A 23,153-nucleotide genomic window follows, 5' to 3' on the forward strand; every position below is an offset into this window, starting at 1 on the left:
TATGATTTTTCTCATCTATGGAACATAAGAACTAGGATGATCAGTAGGGGAAGAAAGGGATAAAGAAAGGGTGTAATCAGAAGGTGGAATGAAACATGAGAAACTATGGACTATGAGAAACAAACTGAATACTTCAGACGGGAGGGGGGTGGGGGAATGGCATAGACTGGTGATGGGTAGTAATGAAGGCATGTATTGCATGGTGCACTGGTGTTATACGCAACTAATGAAGCATTGAACTTTGCATCGGAATCTGGGGATGTAATGTATGGTGACTAACATAATATAATAAAAAATCATTAAAAAAAAGAATGCAAAAGAAAAACTTCCATTTAAAAAAAAAGAAAAAATCAAGTGCTTTATTTCAATTGGTACAGAAAAAGAAACATCTAATTGAGTTCAATTCTATTATGATGATAACTTAGTGAATTAGGAACAGAAGTGAATACCCTTAACTTGGTAAAGATTATATACCCAAAACCTTCAAATAATATTATGTGTGATGGAGAAACTAAATGCATTAATTTAAAATTATTAACAAGACACCAACTAATGCTTCTACTGTTGTAGATATCTTAGTCAATACATGAGGAAAAGGAGGGGAGATATTTAAGAATGCAATAATGGGAACAGAAGTACTATATCTGGCATAATTTACGGGGAAGATAATTATCAACCAAGAAAAAAATCAAGCAAAAAACTAACAAATTATTAGAACTAATATGAGAGGAATTCAACAATGTTGCCAGATAAAATATCAACTTACAAAAATCAATAGTATTTCTCTATATAAGCAATGCCCATTAAGAAAATATCATTCAGGGGCGCCTGGGTGGCACAGCGGTTAAGCGTCTGCCTTTGGCCCAAGGCGTGATCCCGGCGTTATGGGATCGAGCCCCACGTCAGTCTCCTCCGCTATGAGCCTGCTTCTTCCTCTCCCACTCCCCCTGCTTGTGTTCCCTCTCTCGCTGGCTGTCTCTATCTCTGTCAAATAAATAAATAAAATCTTAAAAAAAAAAGAAAAAGAAAATATCATTCATAATGGCAACAAAAACCATGTAGAATCTAGGAATTAGCTTACCCAAACTAACACAAGATGAAAGACCACATCAAAAAAGCAGAAGCAGAGATATGGTCCAAATCCATCAATGAACAAAATGGACACCACAAGTACAGAGAATGGAGAAGAGCAGATCATACCAAGCAACCAAGACACAGGGGACCTGCACTGGGAAAAGGAGTCCCCATAACACTTGGCTTTGAAAATTAATGGGGCTTAACTTCCCAAGTTTTTGCAATCACCAAGGCTTAACTGCAGATATTTTAAACATCAACAGGCTTAGCTCTGGAAGAGTTAGAGAGCATGGAAACAGAGTCTCCACCCTTAACAAGCAAGCATAACAAACAACCTCACCAAGATAAAGTAGAAAGCAGCAGCTTCAAAAGCACTTACAGAGAACTGGTAGGAAGATGTCTGTAGAGCAGAGGGCCCAGCACTTGCTTCATCCCAAGAGTACAACCAGATAACTACCAAATTATACCAAATGCCCCAGAAACTGATCTGAAGACTGACAGAACAAACTCTACAACTAAAGGTAAAGAAGAGGCCACCAGAAGAAGATAGGAAGTGCGGATACATGGTTTGGGAAAGAAACAGACCTTGACTGCTGCCATAGGGAGGGAGCTGCAGTCACAGAGAAGAGCAAGGGACAAACAAGCACACAGAGGAGCCCACAGGGAAGATGATCCCCCATAGCAATTGTCTTGGAAAGCAAAAGGGACTGAATTTCATGAGTCTTTGTAACCAGCAGTACTTAAAGCCAAGAGTTCTTAAGGTCAGTGGACGACTTGGCTCAAGGACAGCCCAGAGGGTATTGCGCAGTTCTTGGAGAGAAGGCAGGGCAAACAGCCTGCAGACATACACTGTGCAAACAGCAAACAGAAGAGCACTTGTGGCACACAGTGGGGAGGTTATTTGCTCTTGGAGTGAGTTCCAGAGGGGCAGCTTCACAAAGAAACCCCTCTAGGAACAAAGGAACTGCCTGGGGCCATTTTCGTCACCTGCCCCTCGGTATAACCCTAACTTGTTTACACCACGACCCTCTCCCCACCCTCTGGTGGAACTGCCTCAGTCATGCTTGCCTCAGTTCCAGCTCCATGGGCCCCCTCCTGCAGAAGACTGGCTAAAATCCCTGCCCACACCACAACTCCTGACCTGGGAGTTTTGCAAGGCCTCAGTTCTGTTGGCAGTGGTGACAGATACCATCTTACATGCAGACCAGAGCAAATTTAGTTAAAACTTGCCACATTCAAGCTAGGGACCAAATACTGTGCAAACACACAGATAGCCTCTGTAGATGATTTGCCTGAAGGATAAAGAAGCCAGGACAAAGCAACAACACACACAGCACACACTGGAGACACTCCATGAAGTGGCAAGGCAGGGAGGATAGGGGAACAATACAATATATTATAAGACCTCTTTTTCATAGTGCCATTATCTTCAAGAGCAAGGACATACCTAACTTTTCTAACACATGAAAGCAGGCATAGAGATTTAGATAAAATGAGAAGACAGAGGAATCTGTCCCAAGTGAAAGAGCAGGACAAGGACACAGCCAGATATCTAAGTGAGACAGATATAAATAACATGCCGAACAGCATGGTACTGGCACAAAAACAGACACATAGATCAGTGGAACAGAATAGAGAGCCCAGAAATGGACCTTCAATTCTATGGTCAACTAATCTTCAGCAAAGCAGGAAAGAATATCCAATGGAAAAGAGACAGTCTCTTCAACAAATGGTGTTGGGAAAACTGGGCAGTCACATGCAGAAGAATGAAACTGGACCATTCTCCTACACCATACACAAAAATAAGTTCAAAATGGATGAAAGACCTAAATGTAATACAGGAAACCATCAAAATCCTAGAGGAGAACACAGGCAGCAATCTCTTTGACCTCAGCCACAGCAACTTCTTGCTAGACATGACTCCAAAGGCCAGGAAAACAAAAGCAAAGTGAACCATTGAGAGTTCACCAAGATAAAAAATCTTTTGTACAGCAAAGGAAACAATCATCGAAACTAAAAGGTAGCCTACAGAAAGGGAGAAGGTACTTGAAAACTGATAAAGGGTTAGCATCCAAAATGTATAAAGAACTTATCAAACTCAACACCCCCCAAAAAAACCCCACAAATAATCCAGTTAAGAAATGGGCAGAAGACATGAATATACACTTTCCAAAGAAGATATCCAAATAGCTAACAGACACATGAAATGATGCTCAACATCACTCATCATCAGGGAAATACACATCAAAACCACAATGAGATACCACCTCACACCTGTCAGAATGGCTAAATTTAACAACACAAGAAAAAACAGGTGTTGGCCAGGATGTGGAGAAAGGGGAGCCCTCTTATACTTTTGGTGGGGATGCAAACTGGTACAGCCATTTGGCAGAACAGTATGGCGTTTCCTCAAAAAGTTAAAAATAGAACTACCCTAGGATCCAGTAATTTTACTAGTAGGTATTTATTTACCCAAAGGATACAAAATAGAGATTTGAAGAGGTACATGCACCCCCAATGTTTATAGCAGCACTATCAACAATAGCCAAACTATGGAGAAAGCCCAAATGTCCATCAACTGATGAATGGATAAGGAAGATGTGCTATGTATATATAATTTTTCAGCCATCAAAAAGAATGAAATCTTGCCATTTGCAGCAATGTAGACTGAGGTAGAGTGTGTTATGCTAAGCAAAATAAGTTAGAGAAAGTCAGAGAACCCATATGATTTCATTCATATGTGGAATTTAAGAAAGAAAACAGATAAACATATGGGAAGGTGGGGGAAAAGGAGAGAGGGAATCAAACCGTAAGAGACTCTTAATGATAGAGAACAAACTGAGGGTTGATGGAGGGAGGTGCATGGGGCATGGGCTAGATGGGTGATGGGTATTAAAGAGAGCACTTGTTGTGATGAGCACTGGGTCTTGTATATAAGCAATATTACTGGGTGTTGTATGTAAGCGATAAACCAGTGAATGTTCCCCTGATACCAATATTGTATTGTATATTAACTAACCTAAAATTTAAATAAAGACTTAAAATATACATATATACATATATATGTATAAAGGAAATCACATTTACTTGATAAACACTTTACCCAGTTTTATCTTGATTCATTATGACCTTGCTTATATCCTGAATGAATCTGAAGTGGTTTACAGTAAAAACAAAAACAAACAAAAAACACTCAGATCTATAATTAGGTTATTAGAACAGAAAATCAAAGCCATGAAGAGGAGGAAGTAATTATACTAATTACAAGGGCTAATACAGTTAATACAGTTAATACAACTGAACACTAAATCTGGTGATTAGTTTCCTGGCAGTCGAGCCAAAAATTATCTTGTTTTAGGAAAATTTCATGTGAATCAAAATCTTGAGAGCAGGTAGAGTGGCTTGAAAAGCACTTTGTAAACAGTAGAGTACTATAAAGCATTATTATTATTATTATTATTATTATTATTATTACTATTATTATTATCCAGAATGGCATTCTATACCCATCCAACACTTCCAATTTTTTTGGCTGTTGTTTCAATGGCAATTTCACACAATTTATCATAGTCTGAACCAGCCATGCATACTAAACAACAAAAAGACAATGCTGCTCTGCCACTAGCTAGATGACTGATCTTGAACAAGAAACTTCAGCAAACTGGGCCTCAGCTTCCATATTTGTGACATGAGAAGTTTGGACTATCACTAGATGATCTTATATTTTACCTATTCATGTATTTATTTGTTAGCAGCTTTACTGAACTTACCATAAAATTCGTTTGTTTTATGTGTAAAATTCCCTGATTTTTAGTAAATGTACAGAGTTGTATAACAATCACCACAATATATAATTTTAGAACATTTACATCATTCCAAAAAAAACTGCATTCCCATTCCTTATTAAGATGATTTAAAAGTTCCTTTCTAAACTTTGTATTCGGGTTTCTAGACCTACAAAGCTTTAGCAGCTCTATGCTACCTATACAGTTGACCCTTGAACGACATTGGGGGTTGGGGCACCAAACCCCACACAGTTGAAAATCCACATAAAACTTTTGACTCCCCCAAAACTTCATTACTACTGGAAGCCTTACCAATAATATAAACAGTTGATTAACACATATGTTATGCTATGTGTATTATATACTGTATTGTTACAATAAATTAAGCTAGAGAAAATAAAATGTTATTAAAAATATCATAAGGAGGATAAAATACATTTACAGGACTGTACTACATTTAGGAGAAAAAAATGCATGTAAGTTGACCCACACAGTTCAAACCCATGTTGTTCAAGGGTTAACTGTAGAACCAAGTTCAAATTCCTCAGGGTAACACTCAAGCCTCTACAATCTATGGTACCTCTCTGTTCCTCTCACTCCCTTGCCCTAATGAGTTACCTCCCTCTGAGTTTATGGTCTTGCAGTTCCCTTGGTAGGGAGTCCCTCTCACCTCCCCAATTTCTGAAGAGCAAAATCTTATCTATTATTCAGACTCAGTCTAAATGCCACTCTTCCATAAAACTTCCTTCGTTTAATACTCCTCACACTGATCTAGAACACTCATTTGCCTCTAATCTCTCATAGTATTTCATTTGTCCCTCTCATGAAAGTTCTTACTTCCATTTGTGGATCTTATGCTTAATATCTCAACTTCTTACTTGATTAAGATATCTTAGAAAGGCAGTTAGTTGCTATAACTAAGAGAGCTATGTATCCTTAACAACTTCCAATGTTGCATGTTGTAAGTAACAATTACTGATGGTGATGATAGTAACTGGTAGCTAAATTAAGCACCAATAATGTCCCAGGCACTGTTCTAAGCACCTCTACCAATATTAACTCATTTTTATCCCTATAACTATCCTGTGAGATAGGCACTATTATTACCACCATTTTACAGATAAAGAAACTGAGGCACAGAGAAGGTACACACTTGCCAAGATAACAAAGTTAAATAGTAGAGTTGAGATTTGCATTCAGACAGTCTGGCTCTAAAAAAAATACACTCTTAACCACTACAGTACATTTCTAAGCCAGCTGAAACTCAGTAAATGTTAACTGAAAAAATCCGAATTAGTAAACTTCCATTCTGGGAAGGTAAGGTAATTAAGAATTCTAGGTGCTGACACAGAAGTAAAAAGGACAAATTCTGATTTGGACAGAAGAGTCACTAAACTTTTGGGTTGGCCCTGAGATGCTAAAAAAAACCATTCTTTAAACCCTAAGGTTATAACTTACAAAGATCATTCCTCTCCCATACATAGGTGGTGAGAGTGCAAAATTCGTATTTTCTACTCTAGGTGAATACATGCATATCTTATGATCCATAAATTCCATCCCTGTGTATATCCCAAAAAAACTGCTTATGTATATCCACCAAAAAAAATGTTCTACTTGGAATAGCCAGAACTAGAAATTCCCCATCAACAAAAGAAAGGTAAAATCACATGTGGCATGCTAACAAAAGGAAATACTATACAGCAATGAGAATGATCGATGACTACAAAAATAATGCAGATGAATATTTCAAACATAATGTTGAGCAAAAGAAACCAGACACAAGGGTATATACCTTATGACCCATGTATATTAAGTATCAAAAGAGGAAAAAACTATTGTGTTAGAAGTCAGGATAATGGTTACCCTTGGGAGGGGTATTGACTAGAAGAGGAAAGTTCTGTTTCTTGATCTGGGAGCTGGTTACACAGGTGTGTGCAGTTTGTGAACATTCATGGAGTATACATTTATATTATTAATTTTTAATAGATTATACCATGTAGATATAAACTTTTCTTTATGTATATTAGATTTCAATAGTGTTTTTTTAATTTACTTTTTTTTATTATATTACATTAGTCGCCATACACTACATCCCCAGTTTCTGATGTAAACTTCGATGATTCATTAGTTGCGTAAAACACCCAGTGCACCATGCAATAAGTGCCCTCTTTACTACCCATCACCGGTCTATCACATTCCCCAATGCCCCTCCCCTCTGAGGCCCTCAGTTTGTTTCTCATACTCCATAGTCTCACATGTTTCATTCCCACTTCTGGTCACCCAACCTTTCTTTATCCCTTTTTAGGATGATAGAACTATCATCCTAGTTCTTATGTTCCATAGATGAGAGAAATCATATGATAATTGTCTTTCTCTGCTTGACTTATTTCACTTAGCATTATCTCCTCCAGTGCCGTCCATGTTGCAGCAAATATTGAGAATTCGGTCTTTCTGATAGCTGAGTAATATTCCATTGGATATATGGACCACAACTTCTTAATCCAGTCATCTGTTGAAGTCCATCTCGGCTCCTTCCACGATTTAGCTATTGGGGACAATGCTGCTATGAACACTGGAGTGCATATGGGCCTTCTCTTCACTACGTCTGTATCTTTGGGGTAAACACCAAGTAGTGCAATGGCTGGGTCATAGGGTAGCTCAATTTTTAACTTTTTAAGGGACCTCCACACTGTTTTCCAGAGTGGCTATACCAACTTGCATTCCCACCAACAATGTAGGAGGGATCCCCTTTCTCCACATCCTCTCCAACAATTGTTGTTTCTTGCCTTGTCTATTTTTGCCATTCTAACTGGCGTAAGGTGGTATCTCAGTGGGGTTTTGATTTGAATTTCCATGATGCCTAATGATTTTGAACATTTTTTCATGTGTCTGTTAGCCATTTGTATGTCTTCATTGGAAGAGTGTCTGTTCCTATCTTCTGCCCATTTTTTGATTTGTTTGTTTGTTTCTCATGTACTGAGTTTGACAAGTTCTTTGTTGATCTTGATAACAGTCCTTTATCTGTAGTGTGCTTTGCAAATATATTCTCCCATTCCGTGGGCTGTCCTTAGTTTTTTTTGACTGTTTCCATGGCTGTGTAGAAGTTTTTTATCTTGATAAAGTCCCATAAGTTCATTTTATCTTTTATTTCTCTTGCCTTTGGAGATGTGTCGTGAAAAAGGTTGCTCTGGCCGATGTCATAGAAGTTGTTGCCTATGTTCTCCTCTAGAATTTTGATGGATTCCTGTCTCACATTGAGGTCTTTCATCCATTTGGAGTTTATTTTTGTGTATGGTGTGAGAGAGTGGTCAAGTTTCATTCTTTTGCATGTAGCTGTCCAATTTTCCCAGCACCATTTATTGAAGAGACTGTCTTTTTTCCACCGGATGTTTTTTCCTGCTTTATCAAAGATTAGTTGCCCAAAGAGCCGAGGGTCCATTTCTGGGTTCTCTATTCTGTTCCATTGGTCGATGTNGATTTGTTTGTTTGTTTCTCATGTACTGAGTTTGACAAGTTCTTTGTTGATCTTGATAACAGTCCTTTATCTGTAGTGTGCTTTGCAAATATATTCTCCCATTCCGTGGGCTGTCCTTAGTTTTTTTTGACTGTTTCCATGGCTGTGTAGAAGTTTTTTATCTTGATAAAGTGCCATAAGTTCATTTTATCTTTTGTTTCTCTTGCCTTTGGAGATGTGTCATGAAAAAGGTTGCTTTGGCNACATTTTTTCATGTGTCTGTTAGCCATTTGTATGTCTTCATTGGAAAAGTGTCTGTTCATATCTTCTGCCCATTTTATGATTTGTTTATTTGTTTCTCGTGTATTGAGTTTGAGAAGTTCTTTGTAGATCTTGGATACCAGTCCTTTATCTGTGGTGTCCTTTGCAAATATATTCTCCCATTCCGTGGGCTGTCTCTTAGTTTTTTTGACTGTTTCCTTGGCTGTGCAGAAGCTCTTTATCCTGATAAAGTCCCATAAGTTCATTTTATCTTTTATTTCTCTTGCCTTTGGCGATGTGTCGTGAAAAAGGTTGCTCTGGCCGATGTGGTAGAAGTTGCTTCCGATGTTCTCCTCTAGAATTTTGATGGATTCCTGTCTCACATCGAGGTCTTTCATCCATTTGAAGTTTATTTTTGTGTATGGTGTGAGAGAGTGGTCAAGTTTCATTCTTTTGCATGTAGCTGTCCAATTTTCCCAGCACCATTTATTGAAGAGACTGTCTTTTTTCCACCGGATGTTTTTTCCTGCTTTATCAAAGATTAGTTGCCCAAAGAGCTGAAGGTCCATTTCAGGGTTCTCTATTCTGTTTCATTGGACTATGTGTCTGTTTTTTTTTAAAGTTTTTATTTATTTATTCGACAGAGATACAGACAGCCAGCGAGAGAGGGAACACAAGCAAGGGGAGTGGGAGAGGAAGAAGCAGGCTCATAGCNGCATGTAGCTGTCCAATTTTCCCAGCACCATTTATTGAAGAGACTGTCTTTTTTCCACCGGATGTTTTTTCCTGCTTTATCAAAGATTACCCTCACACCCTGAGCCAAAGGCAGACGCTTAACAGCGGTGCCACCCAGGCACCCTATTTGTCTGTTTTTGTGCCAGTACCATGCAGTCTTTGTGATCACAGCTTTGTAGTACAGCCCGAAATCCGGCATTGAGATGCCCTCAGCTTTGTTTTCCCTTTTCAATAGTTGCTTGAAGATTCAGGGCCTTTTCTGGTTCCATACAAATTTAAGGACTATTTGTTCCAGTTCTTTGAAAAATGTCCTCGGTATTTTGATCGGGATAGCATTGAAAGTGTAGATTGCTCTGGGTAGTATGGACATTTTAACTATGTTAATTCTTCCAATCCATGAGCATGGAATATTTTTCCATCTTTTTATGTCTTCCTCAATATCTTTCAAAAGTGATCTATAGTTTCTAGCATATAGGTCCTTTACGTCTCTGGTTAAGTTAATTCCAAGGTAACGCATGGTTTTTGGTGTTATTGTAAATGGGATGGATTCCCTAATTTCTCTTTCTTCAGTCTCGTTATTCGTGTATAGAAATGCAACTGATTTCTGGGCATTGATTTTGTATCCTGCCACATTACTGAATTGTTCTACACCTTCTAATAGTTTGGGAGTGGATTCTTTTGGGTTTTCCATATAGAGTATCATGTCATCAAGAAGAGAGACATTTTGACGTCTTTGCCGATTTGGATACCATTGATCCTTTTTTGGCGTCTTATTGCTGTTGCAAGGACTTTTAGTATTATGTTGAAAAATAGTGGAGAGAGTGCACATCCTTGTCATGTTCCTGATTTTAGGGGAAAGGCTTCCAGCTTTTCCCCATTGATTTTTTTTATTGTATTATTATATTATGTTAGTCACCATGCAGTACATCCCCGGATACCGATGCAAAGTTCGATGCTTCATTTGTTGCGTATAACACCCAGTGCACCATCCAATATGTGCCCTCTTACTACCCATCAACAGTCTATCCCATTCCCCCACCCCCCTACCCACTTAAGTCTTCAGCCTGCTTCTCATAGTCCATAGTCTCTCATGTTTCATTCCCCCTTCTGATTACCCCCCTTTCTTTATCCCTTTCCTTCCCCTACCGATCCTCCTAGTTCTTATGTTCCATAGATGAGAGAAATCATATGATAATTGTCTTTCTCTGCTTGACTTATTTCACTTAGCATTATCTCCTCCAGTGCCGTCCATGTTGCAGCAAATGTTGAGAATTCGTTCTTTCTGATAGCTGAGTAATATTCCATTGTATATATGGACCACAGCTTCTTAATCCAGTCATCTGTTGAAGGGCATCTCGGCTCCTTCCACGATTTAGCTATTGTGGACAATGCTGCTATGAACATTGTGGTGCATATGGCCCTTCTCTTCACTACGTCTGTATCTTTGGGGTAAACACCCAGTAGTGCAATGGCTGGGTCATAGGGTAGTTCAATTTTTAACTTTTTAAGGGACCTCCACACTGTTTTCCAGAGTGGCTGTACCAACTTGCATTCCCACCAACAATGTAGGAGGGATCCCCTTTCTCCACATCCTCTCCAACAATTGTTGTTTCTTGCCTTGTCTATCTTTGCCATTCTAACTGGCGTAAGGTGGTATCTCAGTGTGGTTTTGATTTGAATTTCCATGATGCCTAATGATTTTGAACATTTTTTCATGTGTCTGTTAGGCATTTGTATGTCTTCATTGGAAAAGTGTCTGTTCATATCTTCTGCCCATTTTATGATTTGTTTATTTGTTTCTCGTGTATTGAGTTTGAGAAGTTCTTTGTAGATCTTGGATACCAGTCCTTTATCTGTGGTGTCCTTTGCAAATATATTCTCCCATTCCGTGGGCTGTCTCTTAGTTTTTTTGACTGTTTCCTTGGCTGTGCAGAAGCTCTTTATCCTGATAAAGTCCCATAAGTTCATTTTATCTTTTATTTCTCTTGCCTTTGGCGATGTGTCGTGAAAAAGGTTGCTCTGGCCGATGTCATAGAAGTTGTTGCCTATGTTCTCCTCTAGAATTTTGATGGATTCCTGTCTCACATTGAGGTCTTTCATTCATTTGGAGTTTATTTTTGTGTATGGTGTGAGAGAGTGGTCAAGTTTCATTCTTTTGCATGTAGCTGTCCAATTTTCCCAGCACCATTTATTGAAGAGACTGTCTTTTTTCCACCGGATGTTTTTTCCTGCTTTATCAAAGATTAGTTGCCCAAAGAGCCGAGGGTCCATTTCTGGGTTCTCTATTCTGTTCCATTGGTCGATGTGTCTGTTTTTGTGCCAGTACCATGCTGTCTTTGTGATCACAGCTTTGTAGTACAGCTCGAAATCCGGCATTGTGATGCCCCCAGCTTTGTTTTTCCTTTTCAACANTTGCCTTTGGAGATGTGTCGTGAAAAAGGTTGCTCTGGCCGATGTCATAGAAGTTGTTGCCTATGTTCTCCTCTAGAATTTTGATGGATTCCTGTCTCACATTGAGGTCTTTCATCCATTTGGAGTTTATTTTTGTGTATGGTGTGAGAGAGTGGTCAAGTTTCATTCTTTTGCATGTAGCTGTCCAATTTTCCCAGCACCATTTATTGAAGAGACTGTCTTTTTTCCACCGGATGTTTTTTCCTGCTTTATCAAAGTTTATTTGCCCAAAGAGCCGACGGTCCATTTCTGGGTTTTCTATTCTGTTCCATTGGTCCATGTGTCTGTTTTTGTGCCAGTACCATGCTGTCTTTGTGATCACAGCTTTGTAGTACAGCTCGAAATCCGGCATTGTGATGCCCCCAGCTTTGTTTTTCCTTTTCAACAGTTCCTTGGAGATTCGGGGCCTTTTCTGGTTCCATACAAATTTAAGGACTATTTGTTCCAGTTCTTTGAAAAATGTCCTCGGTATTTTGATCGGGATAGCATTGAAAGTGTAGATTGCTCTGGGTAGTATGGACATTTTAACTATGTTAATTCTTCCAATCCATGAGCATGGAATATTTTTCCATCTTTTTATGTCTTCCTCAATATCTTTCAAAAGTGATCTATAGTTTCTAGGATATAGGTCCTTTACGTCTCTGGTTAAGTTAATTCCAAGGTAACGTATGGTTTTTGGTGTTATTGTAAATGGGATGGATTCCCTAATTTCTCTTTCTTCAGTCTCGTTATTCGTGTATAGAAATGCAACTGATTTCTGGGCATTGATTTTGTATCCTGCCACATTACTGAATTGTTCTATTACTTCTAATAGTTTGGGAGTGAATTCCTTTGGGTTTTCCATATAGAGTATCATGTCATCTGCGAAGAAAGACATTTTGACTTCTTCTTTGCTGATTTGGATACCTTTGATCCCTTTTTGTCTTCTGATTGCTGTTGCAAGGACTTCTAGTACTATGTTGAATAATAGTGGCGAGAGTGGGCATCCTTGTCGTGTTCCTGATCTTAAGGGAAAGGCTTCCAGCTTTTCCCCATTGAGAATAATGCTTGCAGTAGGCTTTTCATAGATGGCTTTTATGAGATTGAGAAATGTACCCTCTATTCCTACACTCTGAAGGGTTTTAATCAGGAAAGGATGCTGTATTTTGTCAAATGCTTTTTTCTGCATCTATTGAGAGAATCATATGGTTTCTGAATTTTAGTTTTTGGATAAAATTAGACACTGATAGATTTGTGAATGTTGTACCACCCTTGCATCCCAGGGATGAATCCCACTTGGTCATGATGGATAATCCTTTTAATGTACTGTTGGATTCTATTAGCNCTGATCTTAAGGAAAAAGCTTTCAGCTTTTCCCCATTGAGAATAACATTTGCTGTAGGCTTTTCATAGATGGCTTTTATGAGATTGAGAAATGTACCCTCTATTCCTACACTCTGCAGGGTTTTATCAGGAAAGGATGCTGTATTTTGTCAAATGCTTTTTTCTGCATCTATTGAGAGAATCATATGGTTTCTGAATTTTAGTTTTTGGATAAAATTAGACACTGATAGATTTGTGAATGTTGTACCACCCTTGCATCCCAGGGATGAATCCCACTTGGTCATGATGGATAATCCTTTTAATGTATAGTTGGATTCTATTAGCCAGGATCTTGTTGAGGATTTGGGCATCCATATTCATCAAGGAAATCAATAGTGTTTTAAAAAGTCTTTCCAAGAGGGGCGCCTGGGTGGCACAGCGGTTAAGCGTCTGCCTTCAGCTCAGGGCGTGATCCCTGCGTTATGGGATCGAGCCCCACATCAGGCTCTTCTGCTATGAGCCTGCTTCTTCCTCTCCCACTCCCCCTGCTTGTGTTCCCTCTCTCGCTGGCTGTCTCTATCTCTGTCAAATAAATAAATAAAATTAAAAAAAAAAGTCTTTCCAAGAGAATAAAAAGATAAACAAGAGCCAAAAATAAAAGTCACTTCTGCACTTGATGTGTAGAGCTAATGACTGACAAGCTCACAGTTATCTCTTTGTCCTAAGATGGACAAGACCATCTCTTCCTTTTGTAGATACAGTGAGTTAACAAAAGAAGCCATCTTAATCCCTAGCCACTAGTGCAACCATAATCCTTCCCAGAAACTCATAATAATAATAATTAAAAAAAACAGACTTGTGGCAGCATACCGCTTGTGGGCACTCAGCTCTGCCGTACACAAATTGAAATGCCAATTTTATTTAAAGGACTAAGTTTTCATTTGGAGTTTTTATTTATAGTGCAAGAGTAACAATGCCATCATCCTTGGAGTACAAATGGAGTCTAGACATGATGCCAATTAAAGTTTTCTTGAGCATTAACCTCATCTCCACAGTAGTCTGAAACTGAGCACTCCTATCTTTATTACACAACTCACTTCACCTATATGGGTCTGTTTCCTCATCTGTAACATGGGAATAATAATAGTACCTCCCATATAGGTTGATGTAAAGACTGAAGACCTATTTCACACAAAGCATTTAGCACAGTGCCTGACACACAGTTAAATATTCAATGTATTAGCTGCTATTATTATTTTGATATAAGTGGGATAATGGCATCTTTTCCCTTACCGTACAGCTAGCACAGTTTATAGCTTTAATCTCCCAACATGAGGATTTTAATATCTTAACTATATTAATATTTTAATACTCAAGCAAAAGGGGAATTCTGCCTCCCTGCTCTCTCTGAAGTCAAATAAGAAAAAGGGAGGAATTCTTTTTTTTAAATTTATTTATTCATTTTGGAGAGAGAGAAAGAGCACACAGGCACAAGGGGGAGGGGCAGAGGAGGACAGAGAGAGGGAATCTCAAACAGACTTCTCACTGAGCATGGAGCCTGAGGCAAGGCTTGATCCTAGGACCCAGAGATCATGAGCTGAGCCAAGATCATGACATGAGCTGAAATCAAGAGTCTGGTGCTTAACCGACTGAGCCACCCAGGTGCAAAAGGGAGTAATTTTGAAGTAGGAATGTAGGGCAGCCCAGGGTTAAATGGGCTGGGAAAAGAGGTAGTCTGGGTAGCAGATGATTTGCTTCGATGATGCCACCTTTCTGTATCATGCCAGAGAACCTGGTGTAGATGACATGACCTGCAAAGGAAGGGACCCAGAAAAAGTTAAGGCTGTATACTACAAGGGATGTTATTATCTTCAACAGAAAAAGGACCTAAAGAAGGAGTCATTAAAGGTGAAGTTTGAAGGTTATATTTCCTGCTTTGCCCAACAGGCAGCATCATAATCTTAGGTTAACAAGTAGGTAGAATATTTTTCTAGTTACAAAAAGCTTTCACACACATCTTTTTATTTAGCCCTCACAATCGCCCTGTGAAGTGAGCAGAGAAAATTTCATTATCCCCATTTAATACAGGAAGAAAGAAAGGCTCAGAGAAGTAAAATACTTTGTCCAAAGTCATCAGCTAGTTGATGCACCTGGGTGGCTCAGTCAAGCCTCTGCCTTCGCCTCAGGGCATGATCCCAATGTTCTGGGATCCAGCCCCACATCAGTCTCCTCTGCTGGAAGCCTGCTTCTTCCTCTCCCACTCCCCCTGCTTGTGTTCCCTCTCTCACTGGCTGTCTCTATCTCTGTCAAATAAATAAATAAAGTCTTTTTTTAAAAAGTCATCAGCTGGTAGCTGGGGGACCAGCATTTTAATTCAAGTGTTCTGAGTTAAAAAACCATGTTTTTTTCAATTAAAACATACTGGACTTTTGTGTGGACTCCACTTAGCCTGGGCCACGTCTGTTATGATTGAAAGGGGAAAAATTAACCAGAGACTAGCTGTGTGAACTCTTCCTGATCCTCAGTCTCAGATGGCAGAAAGAAAACTGACAGGAAGTAGATGGATTTGGAATAAAAAGAGCCTAGCAATGGGGAGGGAAGAGGAAGGATCTAAAAAGAAAAGTGGAAGTGGCTCTATCTGGGGATTGCTGTAAGCAGGCGCCAACTTGTCAGGCAAGGCCACCTTTTGGGTTTTTCCTCCTGGCTGAGCAGGGCCAGGTCTACTGTGCTACACCTCCTTCCTTCGCCCATTGCCCAACTTGGGCTGGAGAGATGCTGTAGCCCCCAAAACCCAAAACCACACTGGTGGTGTTCTGGGCAGCTGTCATGGCAGATTAGGGCAGAGGAGGATAGGAAAATGCTGGATATAGGAAGTAACTCTCTGGGAGGCGATGACCTCTGGTGTATTCGAGAAGCATGGCAAGTGTGTATTAAGAGCCTGGAGTAAGGGGGTGCGTGAGGTGACTGCTGGGGTGCCAGAAGGAACTGGCATCCCAGGAACAGGACAGGGAGGGACCCGGCAGGTGCACACCCCACGTAGCATGAGAGGACAGTTGGCACAGACCACCTCTCCAACGCGCCACTGCCAGAGGGCCGGTCCTTAGCAAAGTTCAATTTAGTTGAAAGGGGGTGTGAACTATGGAGAACGCGGGTCCCAGTGCGTGAAGAGGGCATCAAAGAGCTCCCAGAAAAGGTTTGAGAGGGTAAGCCTGGGCTCTCCGTTGGATATCTGAAGTGACCTCGAAGCTCCCAGCCTCTCCTAAGTCTCCTCCTTACCTTGGGCACCGTGATAAGGTCCATGTTTCCACCAACTGAAGCCCTGCAACTTGGGTTGTCGCTGCCGCCACCTCTCCAGCTGCCTACTTGCTCCCTCCCCATCCCGATACAAGCTCTGGTCACGTGATCCTCCTGGAGTTTTCTATCGTGACACTTTGTCTGTGGCCTCTCCTGCCATCTTGATTCCTGGCAAATACCCTTTGTAGTGGGGAACTTATGGTTTTCTGGTTTGGGCAGCAGGTCAGGCCCACAAGTTAAGTTCCAGACTTGAGTACTGCCTCCCTTCTCACGTACTTTAATGCTATAAGGGTTCTGGCAAACTATATAATGCCACTACTCTCTAATGTTAACAGTGATGGCACCTTACCAAGATAGCACAGACAGTCCCATTCTGGCAACTGGATTTCTGAAAAGCTTCCTTGCTGTGAGGCCTTGGACAAGTCACAGTAGAATACTTTTTGAAATGATGTATAAGCATATCCTCCTCTCACTCCCCTCTTTTCCTAGTCTACTAGCATTAACCTAGTTAAGTCCCAGAAGATTGCAGTAGCCTCATAATTTTTGTCATCATAGATGTGGGAAGAGGACCAAAGCCCACCAGACCACCTCTCATATGAGGTGCCAACAGGTGTAGTCATTCAGTGGTATTCTCTGAATCAGACTTGTGATGGAAAAAATAACAGTCTGGCAGTTGGAAAACCTGATATATTATAAATGTCATTTATTTTTTGTTTCCCCATCTAGGATCTCAGCTTTGTGAGGCAAGAACTTTTGTTCACTGCTAGATCTCCAAAGTCTAGAAAAGACTTGGCATACAGTAGGTACTTAATAAATATTTGTTGTATAAATAAATTTTCAAAGCTATCCTGGATTTTATCCACCATTAACTTTTGCCATTTTCCCTAACATTTCTTCCTTAAGGCAAGTTGATGTCATTTCAGAGGAAAATAAGGGACAGGCAGGAAATTGCCAAATATTGTAGAAGAATCAGAAGTCAAATTGGACCTCCAGTAGAGTAAAGAAAGCCTGGCGATAAGAGGGAAAATACAGGAAAAGAAAGTATTGGACTCAAAATGTTTTCAGCAAAAAAATATACTATTATCATCCATTTATTGTTTGTCTCCCCCATTACGATGTTAGTTCCATGAGGTTTTCTCTGTTTGCTACCATATCCCAGTGCTTAGAAAAGTACTTGGCACATGATGAATGCTTGATAAATACTTGCTGAACGGCTAGATGGGAATGAATAACTCTAGACTCACAGCTAGTGTGGGTCAGAAGATAAAATAGAGGGAAAGAGTTTGGAGGGAGGGAAACCATGAGGATGCTATTGTGGTTTTCCCAAAAGGAGCTGTGAACTGATGAGTCTGTGGGACTTTTGACTTTGTACCTAGAGCTCAGGCCTCAGCAAGATTAGCCAACATCTGAAATGCTAATTGCTGTAGCAAATCTGTTCTGTTTTATAACCAAAACTCCAGCTCTATTATTGCCCTCTTATGTTCTATTTTGAGGGCTTTTCCACTATTGGGGGTTAGTGTTCTTCCCATGGTATCCCAGGGAAGTAGGTATACTTTGCTCTATTGTCTATCTCCATAGCTAGAGGTACAGGCTCAGAAAGCTGCTGCCAAAAGTCAGCCATGATGTGGTGGATGATGACTATTTAAAAAGTCACAGAGCCTTTGTGACCTCACTCATGCTCAAGAGGCAGCTTGATAAATCACAGCAGAGGGCAGCTGGGCCATAACTTCATACAAGTCACCAAGACCACCTCCACTTTGCTGCTGGGGAGAAGCCATCAGAAACAGACTGTATTTTTAGGTTATTTCAATCTCAGCTTATCAGTCATCTTAAGCCAACTGCTAACAAACTACTTTTGCAGACCAAATTACTAGAAAACACATTATTCATCTTATAGAGACAGCTTACTTGAATCATGCAGTGCATAGGGGATATCAGCGAAGAGGTGTGGCAAGACTGCATCACCCTCTTCCTACAGACTGGGATGTGCTGTGATGCAGCAATTATCACCAATTCCCCACCCTGGTTGTTAGCTTCTTACCCTGAAGGCAACTTTTTCCAGTTGACCCAGGAAGAAATTCAGATCTTGCTGTCGAGAGAGGGGAGAGAGAAGTTGTTTCTTCAGGGAATCACCCTTGCAGGGACCAAATGCTTGTTGATTCGGGACAACCTTTACACTGAGGGCAACAATACCATGGACCTCCGCACCAAAAGCCAGAATCAGGGCAGCCAGGCAGTGACTGTAGTTCAGATTGAGTCTGTATACCTTGTGGTGATGGGACAAAAAGGAACAGAAGGAGGACCTCTCCACCTTAAAGCTTTTGAGATGGCAGGTTACATCAGAGAGGCCATTCATCAACACATGGCCCATTTCTAACTAAATAAAAAGGAATTGGTGTTTGACCTGGAATTTGAATTCAGTGTTATCTGTATTACCTGCTAAGTTAACCTGGTATTGAGGAAAACAAAAAGGGTGAGCCCATATAAGGTTTGAAGATGTGTGTGTCTGTGTGTGTCTCTGTGTGTATGTATGTGTTATGCTGTGTTGGGAGGGGGAGGCAGATTGAGGAGTAAGTGTTAAGGGATTAAGGCTTCTGGGTCTTTTTTGTACCTAGAACACCATCTTTCCTTAGCACCTGAAGGAGAGAACTGGGAACTAGAAAAACTTGGTTCTAATCCCAACTTTTTCCTTACTTACCATGTCTCTGAGGGCCATTTAACCTTTGGAAATCTAGGATTTTGTAACATCACACAGATCTTCCAAGGTCCAGCTCAAGTACTAACTCCATGAGGAAGCTTTTTGGACCTTCCCTGACCCTTGGGGTTGACACTGATTTGAATTCTTAAAGCATTAACTTTCTGGGTCATTTATTTGGTCCTTAATCACACTCTACCCAACATTTCTTGTATGAATGTTTTGTGTTCTTATTTAACTTCCCACACACATAGGTTTTGTTTCCCAACTTCATTATAATCTTCTTAAAGGGCAGATGATGTGTCTTCTACTTCTCTATATTTGGATAACTCAGAACAGAGCTCTGACAGGGGAATAAGTTGCATGGCTAAAATTACTTATCAGGAAGAAAGAGATTTTCCAAAGTGAAAATTCTCCTGGGTATAGATGATCCAAGATGCTGTGGCTAGATTTTCTTTTTTGAATTTGTAGCTCAGCTTTGGACCATTTATCTGTTCATTGTTCTCACTGTCAGGGTGGGCATGAAACTAATAAAGGAGGTGAAAAATTCTAACCATTCAATCTGGTTTGTTCCTAGCAGCTCTGAGGACTCCGGGGTGAGAAAAGGCAGGAATGAAAAAGATGAGGTTGAGTAATAAACCATAGTGCTTATTTGACCTGGTACTTATTTGAATCCTGCTGTCACCAGTCCCCCAGGAGCAGTGATTATGGAGAAACTTCTTCTATGTTAATTACAAGGACCCACCTCTACAACACCCCCAACATATACCTTCACAAGCTTATAAAGCTCAGGGTTTAAACATGGAGGTATTTTTTTAAAGATTTTCATTTATTTATTTATTTATTTATTTGACAGAGAGAGAGAGCGAGAGAAGGAACACAAGCAAGGGGAATGTAAGAGGGAGAAGCAGGCTTCCCACCGAGCAGGGAGCCCAATATGGGCCTCAATCCCAGGACCCCAGGATTATGTCCTGAGCCAAAGCCAGATGCTTAACAGCTGACCCACCCAGGAGCCCCAAAAACATGGTGGTTGTCAAAATCTCTAGAGCAGTGCTACTCAATGCAAATATAATTCTAGTCAGATATGTAATTTAAAATTTTCTGGTAGCCACATTAAAGAAGTAATACAGGTGAACTTAATTTTAAGAATATAATTTATTAAACCCAGTACATCAAAATATTGTTATCTAAACATATACTCAATGAAAATATTGCTGATGAGCCGTTTTACACGTTTTTATGCCAAGGCTTCAAAATCTGATGTGTATTTTACATTTGCAATACATCTCAATTCAGAAAAGCTTCATTTCAAGTGTTCCATAGCCACATATATCTAGTGGCTACTGAATTGGGCAGCGTGGGTTTAGGCCAACCCCATTCAATGTTTGAAACTCCTCTGCAACATCCCTGGCAGGACATCCAATACATTCCATGCTAGGCATTGGCTAGGTAATTAAATATCCAAAAAAAGGAAAAAGAGGTTTCTTAGATAAGAGCCTAGTGGGGACAAGATAAGTGAAAAGATAAATTATATTTCACATCAGATGGCTTCACTCATTCATGGAACATAAGAAATAGGAAGATCAGTAAGAGAAGAAAGGGAAGAAGAAAAGGGGGTAAACAGAAGGGGGAATGAACCATGAGAGACTATGGACTCTGGGAAACAAACTGAGTGCTTCAGAGATGGGGGTGGGGAAATGGGATAGGCTGGTGATGGGTAGTAAGGAGGGCACATATTGCATGGTGCACTGGGTGTTATATGCAACTAATGAATCAATGAAGTTTGCATCAAAAACCAGGGATGTACTGTATGGTGACTAACATAATATAATAAAAATTATTATTAAAGAAAAGAAGAAGCATAAATTTTAAAAAAAGATAAATTATAGTACCATGAAGTAAATGCTATAAAGTACTTTGTTTTTTCAAACATGTATTGAGCTCCCATTATATTTCATACACTGTTTTAGATATATCAGTAGAAAAAATGCACAAAAACTTTATGTTCATGGAGCTTATATTCTCATAAGAGAAACAGATAATATGTATCAGGAGATGATTAATGTTACAAAGACAAAGCAATATAAAGGGAGATAGAGAATGGTGGGAGAAACTATTTTGAACAATGAGGTCAGAGACAGCCTCTCTGGAAAGAAGATATTCACTCAGAGGCCTAATGAAGTGAAGGAGTAAGCCATGTCAAAAACACCTCTATGGGCCTCTGGTTCTTCACTTAGAAAGTGGAGATATTGATATTTGCAGGGATGGTGTGGAGATCAAATGAAACAAAATGTGCACAAAGTTATTTGGAAAGTATAAAATGTTTTAGATATCAGGGCAGCCATAGAAATACGTGTGGGGGTTTAGAGTCCTCTGTCTTCAGGCAGGTACAGGTAGCCCCTACTTTTCAAAAGTTCATATTATGCCACTCACTTTTATGAAAGTCCTACATTGGTACCGGTTTTTGCTAACCAAAAGAAATTTGAAGAGAATTTTCATTTTACAAAAAAAAAAAAAGATAAAAAACAAAAACAGTGTTCATCATTTGTTTTGCAGCAAGCCATTATAGAGGTAGCATGCACCCTGTATAGCAAGAGTGGTGCCACCAAGCTCTTTCCCTGGAAACTACATTCAGCCTCTCAGCATCAAGCTGCCATAGCTTTGAACTGTGTTGGTGCTTCATCTTGATTTATTTTGTGCATCCATTAGAAAGATGTGTCCTATGGTATCAGAAAAGTCTAAGAGAGATTATTTTTTGGACCTGGGAATGCTAAGAATATTTTCTGTATAAATTAATGGTAATTGCTCCTTTGCTTTATGTCATCCTGCCTTATGAAAGTTTTCATAAGAGCGTTATCTGTTCAGATAGCAGGGGAACCCCATACATGGAAATGGGGGGCATAAGCTGAGCTGCTATGTGCTTGACAGTAGAGTCTGAAAAATTTGGGTTTAATGTGCCAGGTACAGCAGAGGCTTTAATTGATTTGGAAGTGGCCAGGTGTGGGAGTGGGGGGTAAGAACAAAATGCTGCCTCTTGAGGAAGGGTAGAGGCAGTTCTTAAGAATAGCAGTAAGCATGGTGGCGCCTGAGTGGCTCAATCATTAAGCATCTGCCTTTGGCTCAGGGCATGGCCCTGGGTCCCTGGGATCAGGACCCGCATCAGAGTCCTCTGCTGGGAGCCTGCTTCTTCAACGCTCACTCTCCCTGCTTGTGTTCCCTCTGTCGCTGGCTGTTGTCAAATAAATAAATAAATAAAATCTTAAAAAAAATAGCAGTAAGAATGGTGTGAGAGAGAGGTCAAGTTTCATTCTTTTGCATGTAGCTGTCCAATTTTCCCAGCACCATTTATTGAAGAGACTGTCTTTTTTCCACTGGACGTTTTTTCCTGCTTTATCAAATGTTAGCTGCCCAAAGAGCCGAGGGTCCATTTCTGGGTTCTCTATTCTGTTCCATTGGTCTATGTGTCTGTTTTTGTGCAGGTACCATGCTGTCTTTGTGATGGCAGCTTTGTAGTACAGCTTGAAATACAGCAACGTGATGCCCCCAGCTTTCTTTTTCCTTTTCAACAATTCCTTGGCGATTCGGGGCCTTTCCTGTTTCCACACAAATTTAAGGGCTGTATGTTCCAGTTCTGTGAAAAATGTCATTGGTATTTTGATCAAGAAAGCATTGAAAGTGTAGATTGCTCTGGATAGCATGGACATTAACTATGTTAATTCTTCCAATCCATGAGCATGGAATATTTTTCCATCTTTTTATGTCTTCCTCAATATCTTTCAAAAGTGATCTATAGTTTCTAGGATATAGGTCCTTTACGTCTCTGGTTAAGTTAATTCCAAGGTAACGCATGGTTTTTGGTGTTATTGTAAATGGGATGGATTCCCTAATTTCTCTTTCTTCAGTCTCGTTATTCGTGTATAGAAATGCAACTGATTTCTGGGCATTGATTTTGTATCCTGCCACCTTACTGAATTGTTCTATAACTTCTAATAGTTTGGGAGTGGATTCCTTTGGGTTTTCCATATAGAGTATCATGTCATCTGCAAAGAGAGACAGTTTGACTTCTTCTTTGCCGATTTGGATACCTTTGATCCCTTTTTGT

General features: G+C 39.9%; 2 protein-coding genes across 2 annotated transcripts in view; one reads left to right on the forward strand and one right to left on the reverse strand.

The window, feature by feature from the left end:
- MTMR8 (myotubularin related protein 8) overlaps positions 1-16,440 on the reverse strand; it is a 178,522-nt gene extending 162,082 nt beyond the window's left edge. The window contains 2 exon segments of the mRNA XM_034653522.1: positions 15,099-15,105; positions 16,339-16,440. Of these exon segments, the coding sequence (XP_034509413.1) occupies positions 15,099-15,105; positions 16,339-16,440 (109 nt within the window).
- A 1,831-nt stretch (positions 16,441-18,271) lies between these two features.
- Positions 18,272-18,733, forward strand: LOC100482217 (profilin-1). The gene has a single exon (XM_002931224.2). It carries the CDS (start codon positions 18,272-18,274, stop codon positions 18,731-18,733), a length of 462 nt encoding a protein of 153 aa, XP_002931270.2.
- Positions 18,734-23,153: the final 4,420 nt, after the last annotated feature.

The sequence above is a fragment of the Ailuropoda melanoleuca genome, unplaced genomic scaffold (genome assembly GCF_002007445.2).
Source record: "Ailuropoda melanoleuca isolate Jingjing unplaced genomic scaffold, ASM200744v2 unplaced-scaffold9607, whole genome shotgun sequence".
Taxonomy (NCBI): Eukaryota; Metazoa; Chordata; class Mammalia; order Carnivora; family Ursidae; genus Ailuropoda; species Ailuropoda melanoleuca.

Bases quoted from the DNA above. Each gene is read 5' to 3' on its own strand.
- LOC100482217 (XM_002931224.2), top strand. From the start codon at position 18,272: ATGCAGTGCATAGGGGATATCAGCGAAGAGGTGTGGCAAGACTGCATC.